At 34.2% G+C, this 12905-nt stretch overlaps 1 protein-coding gene across 1 annotated transcript; it reads left to right on the top strand.

The window, feature by feature from the left end:
* On the top strand, positions 877-5749 carry LOC109231065 (protein NRT1/ PTR FAMILY 6.3-like). The gene is made up of 5 exons (XM_019396607.1): positions 877-1099; positions 1267-1444; positions 1543-1582; positions 2267-2835; positions 4614-5749. Exons 1-5 carry the CDS (start codon positions 982-984, stop codon positions 5479-5481), a joined length of 1773 nt encoding a protein of 590 aa, XP_019252152.1. The 5' UTR covers positions 877-981; the 3' UTR covers positions 5482-5749.

Below are 12905 nucleotides of genomic sequence, written 5' to 3'. Positions count from 1 at the left end.
AGCAGAAGTGCTAGCTCCACCACCAATAACAACACCATTTTCACTTTTTTTTACAAGATTATGGCACATCAGTTTTATTTACTCAAGTTTAAAACATGCATGGTAACTTACTAATTTCGCTATTATTTACTGCCTATGTTTTAGCTAGGGTGTTTTTGGTGGTGCTAATGTTATGTCAAAGTATATTTTCTTGAAATATGTTATCTTTGATGAGATCATTTTCTAGTGGAGTATTTGGTTTACTTTGATCCAAGAAAAACTTTACCACAAAAAGATGAAAATTAATTTTGCTACTTAGGGGCGGAGGTCATTTTTATCCACAAATATCTCAACTCATAATCTATATCACTTTCATTGACCATTCTAACATTGTTGTCAATTTCTAATACTCGTACTCTATTCTTCACCTCGTGTAATTATCATATATCGCCTAATCCTATATGGACCAAACTTTGGCATAAATATGATCTAGATTTCCCAAGGTGAAACATTTGCTATAGAAATGCTTTCCTCCTTAATATAACACATTTAAAGGGATATTTAAATGACTAATTTGATTTCTTAAACAAAGGTGTAATCCCTTTTTAATTACCAGAGACTAAACACTTTTTCCTTCTTTCAAGTTCATGGGTACAGGCATTTAATTAGCAGTTCACTGTCAATCATTTTGTGTATCATTTGAGGCTAGGGACCACGAAATTTCTTATAAAATAAAAAAAAAAGGGGGGAAAATAAAAATAAGGAAAAGACAATCATGTGGACTTTACCACTCCCTTCGATAATGGACCTAAGTAGAATAAAAAAATATAGATACTAAAATAATAAAAAAACACAGGAGTTAACCCCAAACCTACGGCTATAAAAGGGTAATGGAATCAATTGAATCTTACCATAGTCTTGGATACCTTTTCTATCTCCTCAATATATATCTCCAATTCCTCTGCAACCCATATTGAAACACACAAAAAAGTCTAGTTAAAAATGGCACTTCCTGAAACACAACAAGATACTAAAACTCTCCCAGATGCCTGGGATTACAAAGGTCGACCAGCTGTTCGATCCTCGTCCGGCGGTTGGTCCAGCGCCGCCATGATTTTAGGTACCTTTGCCTTTTCTCTCTTCTTTAGGACGGGTTTTGTGAGTTCAACGTGAAAAAATCTAAACATAAATATAATAAGATCACCCTCGTTCAGAAATCACTGACTCTTGAATTTTTTCTATGCTTTTTTTTTAATAAGCTAATGATTGTTGTTTAAATTACTATAGGGATTGAGGCAGTGGAGAGGCTAACGACGTTAGGTATTGCTGTAAATCTAGTGACATACTTGACTGGAACCATGCATTTAGGAAATGCTAGTTCGGCCAACAACGTTACTAATTTTCTTGGAACTTCATTTATGCTCACTTTGCTTGGTGGTTTCGTAGCAGACACTTTTCTTGGACGGTTCGTGAACCTTTTATATACCTTAAACTTTGGAAATTCATATACTAAATTTATCTGTCACTAATTAACATCTTTGTTCTTTACTTTAATTATTGCAGATATCTTACAATTGGTATCTTTACCACTATTCAAGCCATGGTACGTTCCATTTTTTACATCTTAATTGATTGGATTGGCTAATAGAGAAATATATCTTTCTTTTCTGAAGTGACTTCACTCACCTTTTTGAGTGCCATCATTTTGGAGTTGGACTAATTAATCATATATGGTGATTCTTTTTCTTACGTGAGATTGATGCATGTAAAATGATCTTAATTTTTTAATATACACCATGTTTAGATTGCATTAAAAGCTGTCATATTATAGATGTTGTGAAGAGGAAAATCGAATAAGAAGGGAATTCAGATGGAGAAAAAAATTAATGACACTTGGTTTAATCAACTCTTTTTATGAAGAATGAAATAGACATGGGCGTTGAAAGATCAATTATGAAGTAAGAAGAAAGAAGAAAGAAGAAAAATATATATTACCTCCACTGAAAAATATATATTACCTCCACTAGTTGAATCTTTTAAAAGAGAAAGATTCTATTTATCATTTCTCTTTCTTCAAATAGAGTTTAAACCTGATATACTAACTATAGTTCATAGATTTTTATATTATAAAGTTAATTTATAACAACAAATAACTCTTCATAACTTAAAAATTAATATTAACCTACTAGCTATAACTGATAAACTTATACAAATTTATTTTTTACGCTGTCAGGGTATATAACTTAAATCAATACTGATTGATTTTCTTGTTATTTATGATAAATAGGGTGTTACCATATTGACCATCTCCACCATAATCCCAAGCCTACGACCACCAAAGTGTTCCCCAGGGAGCTCAACATGCATTCCAGCAAGTTCCAAACAACTCATGGTTCTATACATAGCACTATACATGACGGCGCTCGGCACCGGCGGCCTGAAATCCAGCGTCTCCGGCTTCGGTTCCGACCAATTCGACGAAACCGACAAGAAAGAAAGAGGACAGATGATAAAATTCTTCAACTGGTTCTTTTTCTTCATTAATGTGGGATCACTTGGTGCAGTGACAATATTAGTGTATATTCAAGATAATTTGGGAAGAGAATATGGTTATGGAATATGTGCTTGTGCTATTGTTATTGGTTTGGTCATATTCTTATCGGGCACAAGAAAATATCGTTTCAAGAAACTTATGGGAAGTCCATTGACACAAATTGCTTCAGTTTTTGTGGCTGCTTGGAACAAAAGACATATGGATTTGCCTTCTGATTCTTCTCTTCTATATAATATTGATGATATTCCTGGGGATGGAAATAAAAAAGCTAAGCAGAGGTTGCCTCACAGCAAGGAATTCCGGTGAGTTTTTTCTTTCACTATTATTGTCATCTAGTTCTTCACTTTTTTTCCTTTTATTTTGTTATATATATTTCCTTTTGAGACTGAAATAATTTTTGTTTTCTTGTTGTTTTTTTTAAAGTATAAAAAGCAACTTTTTATTTCTTCTTGACAACCAAATTTTTACTCCTATATAAATATATTAAAAAAGAATAGACTTCAAATTTCTAGAGAATAATTTGAGTTCTAATAACAAAAAGTTAATCAAGTTCCAAATACTATCTTAAATTCTTCTATTGACTCCCATTTCATGCATTATTAGAAAGTGAAATGATTCTTTTAAACCATGTGCTATGTCCTCTCTAGATCATGCTAAGAATTGGAAATGAAGTTTTTATGTGCAAGTTATCATTCCTGGTTGGCTTGATTATTTCTTTGCATTAATTGAAATGTTTTTAAATTGTCCCCCTGGTAGGCCAATCTTTGATAGCTAACCATCAACCAATTAATCAGCATCGATCTCCAATCAAATCCCAAAATATATTTCCATTTTTTCGAAATATATTTTTGGATATATGCACAACCAAGCTATATAAGATTTTGAACATTTTGCAAGTTGACTTGATCCGTTAAGCCGAGGGTTAAGCCAGTTTCTATCAGAAATATACTTTTTATCGTCATAAGATAGGAGTAAGGTCTGCATATATATTATCCTCCTCAAACCCCACTGATAAAATTATACTGAATTTTGTGTTGTTGTTATTTTCAAGTTTGCCTTGAAACGTATTGAATATACACTAGCCAAAACCCTCCCCTACCCAAGGAATTTGGAATAGACCCTCTCTAACTCTTAACTAATCTTTTTTAATATTTGACAGTAGACCTTGCCGACTTATTGCCTAGAGAGAGTGTGGTAGCTATATTTATAATAAAAACAATCATACAAACACAAGCGCACTTCTAATAGTTCCTCGTATATATGCTTCTTTAATTTTGTTTTTGCTTTTCAAATAATATTTTGCATACAAATCAAAAGGTGGTAATCATACACCTTTTTTAATAATTAAATAGTTAGTGACAAAAAGAGGTAAATAATACTGTCACTAACTTTTCCTTGATAACGACTTGACCTCACAATAAGTTTTGAAAACTACCACAAGTTGATTCTTAATTAAAAAAAAATGAAAAATATAGCCTTTTATTATCTTTTTCCCTCACTTCTATTATGATCACATGATTCCTAATTCTTGTACCTATTTGTTCAATACAAATTGTCTTATAAAAAAAAATGAATTTGCTCAACAGAAACGGATAAATATCAGAACTTTTCAAGGCTGTTTAAGTCACTGCGTCTAGAGCCTCTTTATCTAGTAGAAACTAGAAAGATAACGTCATCTTTCAGATAAAATTACATAAAGTATTATAGTATTTTTCTCATCAAAAAGAAAGAAATGTTTGTACTATACTTTAGATGAAGATGCAGTGTACACTTGGTCTTTCAAGAATCAAAAGGAAACCAAGATCACGAGACCATCTTAGCCAGTCTGTCACCTAATCGATCTTCACGCCCCTTGCCTTGTGCCCATACAACTTGTCAAGTTTTAAATCAAGAAAAAAATATATAAAGAAAAACAAGTGGAGGATAATAATAGAATTAGCTTCGTGCTTCTTCTTTTTTTCATTTTCTAATTTGAAATTTTATTAACAATAATGTCCACAATGAAAGACAAATGCATCATTAAATTCCAATTATATTGTGGGCCAAATTTTTGACTATGGATTTTGTTTTGATTCTGCAGTTTCTTGGACAAGGCAGCCATTAAAGTACAGGACCCTGAATCCGCTGGAATTACCGTGGTAAATAAATGGAACTTATCAACTTTAACCGACGTTGAAGAAGTAAAATTGGTAGTCCGAATGTTACCAACATGGGCCACGACCATTATGTTTTGGACTGTCTATGCTCAAATGACAACATTTTCCGTGTCACAAGCTACAACAATGGACCGTCACATCGGAAATTTCGAAATTCCTCCGGCCTCATTGACACTTTTCTTCGTCGGAAGTATCCTCTTAACGTGCATATTCTACGACCGTGCCGTCGTGCCGGTCTGTCGACGTGTCCTCAACAATCCTCACGGTACAACCCCGTTGCAACGTATTGCAGTTGGCTTAATCCTTTCAATTATAGCCATGATTGCTGCTGCTTTAACTGAAGTGAAGAGATTGAACGTTGCACATTTGCATGGATTGACCAATGATGCTAATGCAATTGTTCCGTTGAGTGTTTTTTGGTTAGTCCCACAATTCTTGCTAGTAGGGGCAGGTGAGGCATTTACTTATATTGGACAACTTGATTTCTTTCTAAGGGAATGTCCTAAAGGGATGAAGACAATGAGCACAGGGTTATTCTTGAGTACACTTTCATTAGGGTTTTTCTTTAGTTCTATTTTGGTGACTATAGTGCACAAAGTGACAGTGAAAAACCCATGGTTAGCTGATAATTTAAACCAAGGGAGGCTCTATGATTTCTATTGGCTATTGGCAACGTTGAGTGTGTTGAATTTGATGATTTTCTTGTTTATTTCAAGACGGTATGTGTACAAGGAGAAGAGACTTGCTGAGTGTGGGATTGAAATGGAGGATTCCGAACCAGCTTGCCACTAAATTACACAAGGCAATTAAGTTCTTGAAAGCAAATTAGGTTTTTTTTTTTTTTTTTTTTTTGCTTCTTTTAACTTTATTGGAAAGGTTACGTGTGTATGGTAACCTAGATGTATATGTACAAGAAATGGGAAAGAGCCTAGTTAATGAAAAATTATAGAGCTCTTTCTCTTCCTTTCTCCCTTGTATCTGTAGAATAACCCAAATAATATAAATCAAATCTCAATGCAAGAGCCAGCTTCCCACAGAAAATATTGTTTTCTTCTAGCAACTCTTATTATTGTTTTCCTTCTTTTTTTCTTTTCTTATGTTTTACTTTTCCTGTATTATCATAACTATTAGATCAGTGATAATCAAACTATTCAACGTTTTATTATATTAGTCTTTGATTTACTTTGTTAGGTGTAAAAATAATAACAAAAAAGTTAGATCTTGGAAACTATACAGAACTTAAATTTAGGAGAAACATTATAGATTCTTAAGTAATTTGTGTGATTAATTTGTTCAGATTCTAATTTGCACGAGCGGTACGCATAATGTCACATGGCATTCTGGCTAATCAAAAAAATAAAAAATCAAGAAGATGCAATAATATCGGGAACATGAATTTATAAGGCAAAAAGTTGGACCAAATAAATACTTTCTCCGTTCACTTTTACTTGGCATGTATACTAATAATAGATTTTTATTTTTACTTATCACTTTACGCTTATCAAGAGAAGACAAATTTTTTCTTCCTGTAATACTTATAGTATTTATTACTCATTTCAAATCATTTTCTCAAATTCAATAAAATATTCATCAATTAATATGGGTATCATGGTAAATTATGCACTTCACTTATTATTTCTTAAGGGGCGTGAAAAGTCAAAACGTGATGCGTAACAAGTGAACGGAGGGAGTAATAATATACTAGAGTTTTATGGCATCCCTTGTCTATTAAATTACCTTGAATCATTTCGAGTTCCCACATGATTCACGTGCCCTTATTTTCCACCCATAGTTTTTCTTTCGGTGCTTTGTTCTATCGATTGGCACATAACCAACTATAGCTTAAATCATTCAGAAGTAATTCAAAAGACAAAAGAAAAACATAGCAAGTAATCTTTATATCCCAAATAGTGATTCAAAAAAAAATGTCTAATCAAAGTAGTTAAGCGACTATATAATAAGAATTTGTATACAGTTAAAATTTTCTTGTAGTGATAATAAACATTATATGTGTTAAAAAACTCTGCTCAAAGTAATAATATAATATTTGAGATCATGGAAGAGATCATGGGAAGATTACGGAGGTGTGAGAGTTACAACTATAATGGTGAGAAATATTGGGATTATCTACGTAATGGAAAAAAATAGTGAGAGTTATATTTGATTAGTGGACACCGTATAATTATGTATTTCATAACAATATGATAATTTTCTCTAAAAACTTAAGTTTTGTGCACCAACGTGTCAATTTTCAACAATTTAGGATCTTGATTCTTAAAGGAACAGTTCAATAGTCAATTAGCTCAAATTTTTTATTGCAGCACAAGATTCAAAACTTCGTCTTATGGTTATAGTCTTGCACTTCATGCGACTCTATTTTCTGTTAACTATGTAATAACAGGCCGCACTACTAGAAATTCGGCAAAAACCGACCAAGAAAAACCGATCAATTTTGGTCGGTAAAAAAACCGGCCAAAAATCGATCAAAGTTGGTCGGTTTTTCAAAATATTTTAATTTTTAATTTTTTTACGAAACTGACCAACTTTGGTCGGTTTTCTTTGGCGCAAAAATGCGGAAAACTATTTTGAGTCCCTCGAAATTTATTTTTAAAGAAACCGACCAACTTTGGTCGATTTTTGCAATTAAAATAAATAAAAATTAATATTAAAAAAAGCGACCAACTTTGGCCAGTAAATTCGGCCGGTCATTTTAAAAAACCGACCAACTTTGCTCTGGTCGTTATTTTCGTCCGAAAATACAATTAAAGAGTATAAATAAATAAAAAAAAGACAATCTTAAAACAAAATGCACCAATGGTCTAGTGGTAGAATAGTATCCTGCCCACAGTACACACCCCGGTTCGATTCCCAGACGGTGAATCTTTTGATTACATAATTAAAATATCAACCAACTTTGGTCGGTTTTTTTTTGCAATATTTTTTTTTAATATAAAATTCCGACCAACTTTGGTCGGTATATTAAAACGACCGTCAAAATACCGTCCAAGCGTATTTGGTCGGTAATTGGCCATAACCGACCTAAGTTGGTCTAATTTTTTAGTCGGTATTTACTGGATTTCTAGTAGTGAGGGTCGAATTCTGGGATCACGGCCTCGGTATTCTCGAAGGCAGGCGTTCTGATCCCGGGTTCTAGCCCGGTGGGACTTGGGGTCGATCTTCACTCTTTCATTGCCATGTTCCGAGCCTGACCTACCATGTCGTAGGCGAGCTCGATTTCGACCGTATACATAACTATGTAATAACAGTAAGGGGGAAAAACCACCTATAAGAATCTTAAACCAAAATCATTTTTTTCTGAACCAAAAATTCAAATTATACAACTGTTATGACAACATGATCACGTTACAAGCTCATGTCTTACAATCAGTAGCTGTAGCCGTAAACCAGGAGTTTGATTAAAAAGGTTAGGATGATGGGATTTCGTGGTCTTTTTATATGGTCTTGGCAATTCTCATCTCATGAACTATCTTTTAGGATTGAGTCAGGCCCAAGATCGATTTATCGAGATGAAAAGATCCGACCTTAGTTAGTCGGCTCACCTGGCATAAATCCTCAGACCAAATGGTTAAATTAAAAAAGAAGCCACTTGCTTTGGAAAAATCTGGACAACAAGATTCAATCTCAGAACAACTGCAACTTCAATTGGACTGTTATCGATCTCAATAAACTAATACTACTAGGTACAGCACATACTGCCAGAAACATGCATGTGTCGTGTTTGTCAAGTTGTTAACACTGTTTTTGTAAAAATTTCCACTTTCCTACACTGTGGGAAGCAAATCCGAGGGGTCCAAATAGAGAACCATATATATATTCCCTGTCTTACTAGTAATACTAGCTCGGTCCCCTCACTCCCCGACGCCCCTCTCTCTCTTTTCCTACTGCATTATTTCTTATTTTAAGACATAAAATCCAGATATTTCGTATATTTTTTAAATAAAAGAATAAGAGTATCCAGGAATAAAAAAGAATCAAGTGTTGCAGGTTACAGAGTTATTTTCACAAGTGGAGATTCCTATTCACTGAATCAGCTAGCTACTGATATATATTGTACAACTGTAGTGATCTCTAGATGTTAGACGAGGTCTTATCCAGTTAAAAAAAAAAATGTACTATTGGATTCATCTCAACGTAATGTAGAGTGCGGAGCCAGATTCATCTGAACCAAGTACTTTTTGACGCGAAACATTAATTTTATGTGTAAAAATTCACTAAAATTGTCACAATAGTAGGTCTGCTTTAATTATGAGTTTCAATGATGAAAAATAATATATCACATTTGGTGCAGGATCACAAGGAATAGAACAAGGAATCAGGAAGCAATATCATTCAAGAATAGATTAAGAAAATAATCTATTAATGGGAGCTCTAAAAGCAATGCAAGGAAAAGAATCAATGATTAGCAATGAAAAAGGAAGAAGCAGCGGAGATCCTGAAGAAGAATCAATCAATGATTCTATAAATGATTGACATAAGCTACCACAAGAAGGTCCCAAATCAAAGGGAAACGAGATCGCAAAGGGCTGCATTGGAGATCCTTGAAGCCAGAAATCAAGGGATCTATCGCAAATCACTCAACTAACGAAAAGATATGTCTAGCGGATGAAAAGCTTGTCAAGACCACAAATCAAGGAAGATCAACGGAAACTTGACTTTATTCTCGAAAAGAATCAATCTATGATTCCTTTCAAGGATCAACTCCCTTGGGTTTGCAATCTCTCAAGATTCACGTCATTCAAGAGTCAAGAAGGCCTCAGGAAGTGTATATATACATATGTTCCAGACTTGAAGAAGATATACTTTGAACGAACCATTATCACTCTTTTTGTTCTACTCCAAACAAGCATTGTAGTTCTTTTAGATCTGTTGTATAATTAGTGAGATAAGAAAAAGTGACAAACACTGGTGAGGCATTGTATCAAGAAGAGAAAAGTGACATAGAGATTAAACTGTTGATGTAAAACTACATCAACCATTTTGTACACAAGAAACTTCGATCACTGAAAGAGAACATCCTTGCAACCCAAGGGACAGGAGTAAGATTCACATTGAATCCGAACCAGTATTAAATTCTGGTGTCTTTATTTCCTGCATTTTATTTCTGCATTACTATTAATCTGTGCTTATCTCTAGTCGACTAATTGGTAAACTAGTCAACTACTTATAATACAATTTTTAAATAGGCAATTCACCCCCCCCCCCCCTTGTACTTTCAATTGGTAGCAGAGCTAGTCTCACACTTTATGCTTAATAGCTTGTGAGAAAAGATCATGGCAAATCAAGTAATTGTCGGAGCACTCTTTCAAGAAGGAACATCGCAAGTTAGGCCACCATATTTCAATGGACACCACTTTTCTCACTGGAAAGTGCGTATGAAAATATATGCAAAATCCTATGATGTCAAAGTATGGCGCATTGTCAGAAAAGGAACTATCCACTACCAGCAGCAGCTCAACCACCTGCTGATCCAGAAGATATAGATGAGTACACAGACGAGCAAATGGCAGTTGTTCAGGTCAATGCTAAGGCGCGAAACTTACTCTATAATGCTATAAGTGGAGAGGAATATGAGAAAATCTCAAGTTGTGATACAACCAAAGAAATGTGGGATAAAATGGACATTACTTATGAAAGAACCAGCAAAGTGAAAGAAACTCATATTAACAAGCTGATTCGTGACTATAAACTCTTCCAGATGTAAGAAGGAGAATCCATTGAGGAGATGTTTGCAAGGTTCAGCAAAATCTTTAGCGATCTAAAAGCTTTTGGTAAACCATACTCAAGTGGTGATCAAGTTCGGAAAATTCTAAGGAGTCTACTTACCACTTGGCAGACAAAAGTAGTTGCACTCGAATCACAAGATCTAAACAAACTTTTATATGATGAGCTTCGAGGAGATCTTATAGCATTCAAGAAAACTCACCTCAAGAAAACAAACCAGAAAGAAAAGAAGAAAACAATTGTCTTCAAAGCTACAACTGAAAAATCAGAAAATGATATTAATGAAGACCCATAAGCTCTTGAAGAAGAGATTGCCATGGTATCAAGGAACATGAATGGTTTAATGAGAAGATACAAAAACACAAGAAGAGGTAGGATACCCCCCAGGCGAACCAGGCAATACAACAAACAAGACAAGAATGATAAAAAATGTTATGAGTGTGGAAGATATGTGCATGTTCAAGCTGAATGCCCAGATCTTAAAAGAAAGGTTTCCAGAGAATCAATAAAAACAAATCTTTCGGAAGCTAGAGTGATGAAGACAGTTCGGAACACGAGGAAATAGCAAATCTATTTTTCATGACCATTTTGGAAAACGACATGAACAAATACTCGGGCTGCTGGACCGATGAAGATGCATCAGACGATGAATGCAAAAAAAATAGTAAAAATTGTTTCATGGCACGAGGTGAAACAAGCGAGGGAAGATCTTATAACTGTGATAGATGTAATAAATTGCAGGATATTCTTGTGACTCTAAAAGAGTCTCGAAAAATAGGGAAAAGAAAGACTAGGAACTCAAGCTTGAAGAATGTGAAATTGAAAGAGATGTACTTTAAGATGAAGTTCAGGAATTGCAAATGCAACTTAATGGCATGCGCAAGTCCACCTGTCACAGTTCTATCAAGGCTAACCAGGTGACTTACAAGTCAACTGGAAAAGGACCGGTTAATACTGAGTCCACAATTACTAACACAAGTGGTAGATTAGAAACTGGATGAGCCCCTATGTGTCACTACTGTAACAAAAGTGGACATAAATATTCTTTCTGTCGATTTCGTAAAGCTAATGTTATGATGGGTTTGAAAACCAAAAAACAATCCTGATCTTAGTATAACTAACAAACAAGGACCCAAGCAATCTTGAGTACCTAAAAGAAAATGATAATACTGTTTTGCAGGAACACCACAGGAAGATCCGCAAAGGAAAATAGTACTTAGACAGTGCGTGTTCCAGTCACATGACAGGTAACAAAAACCCGTTCAAAGAAATTACAAAGATAAATGGAGGAAGTGTCAAATTTGGCGATGACTCAAAAGGAAAGATAGTTGGCACTCGAATAGTTCCATTCAATAGCAGTTGTGATATTACTGAAGTGTATCTTGTAGATGGACTCAACTACAATCTCCTAGGTATAATTCAGCTATGTGATTCAGGGTACGAAGTTAAATTCAAGAAAACAGGTTGTGCTATTGAAGATGAGACATGTAAAATAATACTCCCAAGAAAAAGGTATGGAAATGTTTATATTCTTGATGGCATTGAAAATCTAGATAGTCACATCTACTTAGAATCTATATCTCATGATCCATGGTTGTGGCACAAGAAACTTGGTCATGCAAGCATGCATCTAATTGAGAAACTTGATGTCGCCCAAACTCACACCACAAATGTAGGTAGTGAGGTGGTCAAAGCAATATTGTAGACATGTAATTTTTTACCCTCCCCGAGATTTTACACATTTTAGCGTTTAAATATTTAGTTTAGGTCTAATGTCGCTATTTTAACTAGTTTTGACTTTTTTACTTTATTTTATCACAAAAATGAAAATTATAAAAATATTTTCTTTTATTTAGCTAATTGATATTTTATCTAGTTAGTCTTAGTTTATCTACCTCTCATAAAATTTTAAAAAAAAGTACAAAAATAGTTTCACTTTTAATATCTAGTTTTATTTTAGTAGTATATGTTAATTAGTTACGAGTGATTAAATACATTATACTTTTTAGAATAAGATTTGAGATTTTAGCTAAAAGAGTTTGAACAACCCCAAAACTAGTCTCATTTTCGAATTTTCTTAAGCAACTTTGGACTAACCCAATTTCCCTTATCCCAAATAACGTATAGTTCCTAAATCCAAGCCCAATACCCATCAAACTCACAAAAAAGACCTAATTTCCTAAAGCTGAAAACGGGCAGATTCCACCCTCTCCAAAAAAACCAAGGCAACCGGACCACCTAACAAAAAGAAAAGAACGGAGATTGAGGGAGGGACGGAAAAGAGCAAAAACAGAGGTGAGCATCTTTTGGGAAACAAAATTTTAAAAAAAGCAATACATATAAACCCACTGCTTCGACTATCCTTATTCATCAACGAACGCTCACATAACTCCTTTGATTATTTCCCAAATTCCCACCGCCATGTGAACCAAGAGACTTTTTTTTTCTTTTTTTCTCTGATTTTTGCTTCATTA

Source organism: Nicotiana attenuata, chromosome 8 (assembly GCF_001879085.1).
Source record: "Nicotiana attenuata strain UT chromosome 8, NIATTr2, whole genome shotgun sequence".
Classification (NCBI taxonomy): Eukaryota; Viridiplantae; Streptophyta; class Magnoliopsida; order Solanales; family Solanaceae; genus Nicotiana; species Nicotiana attenuata.
This window is presented reverse-complemented; position numbering and strand designations above follow the sequence as displayed.

Bases quoted from the DNA above. Each gene is read 5' to 3' on its own strand.
- LOC109231065 (XM_019396607.1), top strand. From the start codon at position 982: ATGGCACTTCCTGAAACACAACAAGATACTAAAACTCTCCCAGATGCC. The intron at 1,100-1,266 runs GTACCTTTGCCT...AAATTACTATAG, and splicing joins CAGCGCCGCCATGATTTTAG to GGATTGAGGCAGTGGAGAGG. The intron at 1,445-1,542 runs GTTCGTGAACCT...TAATTATTGCAG, and splicing joins GCAGACACTTTTCTTGGACG to ATATCTTACAATTGGTATCT.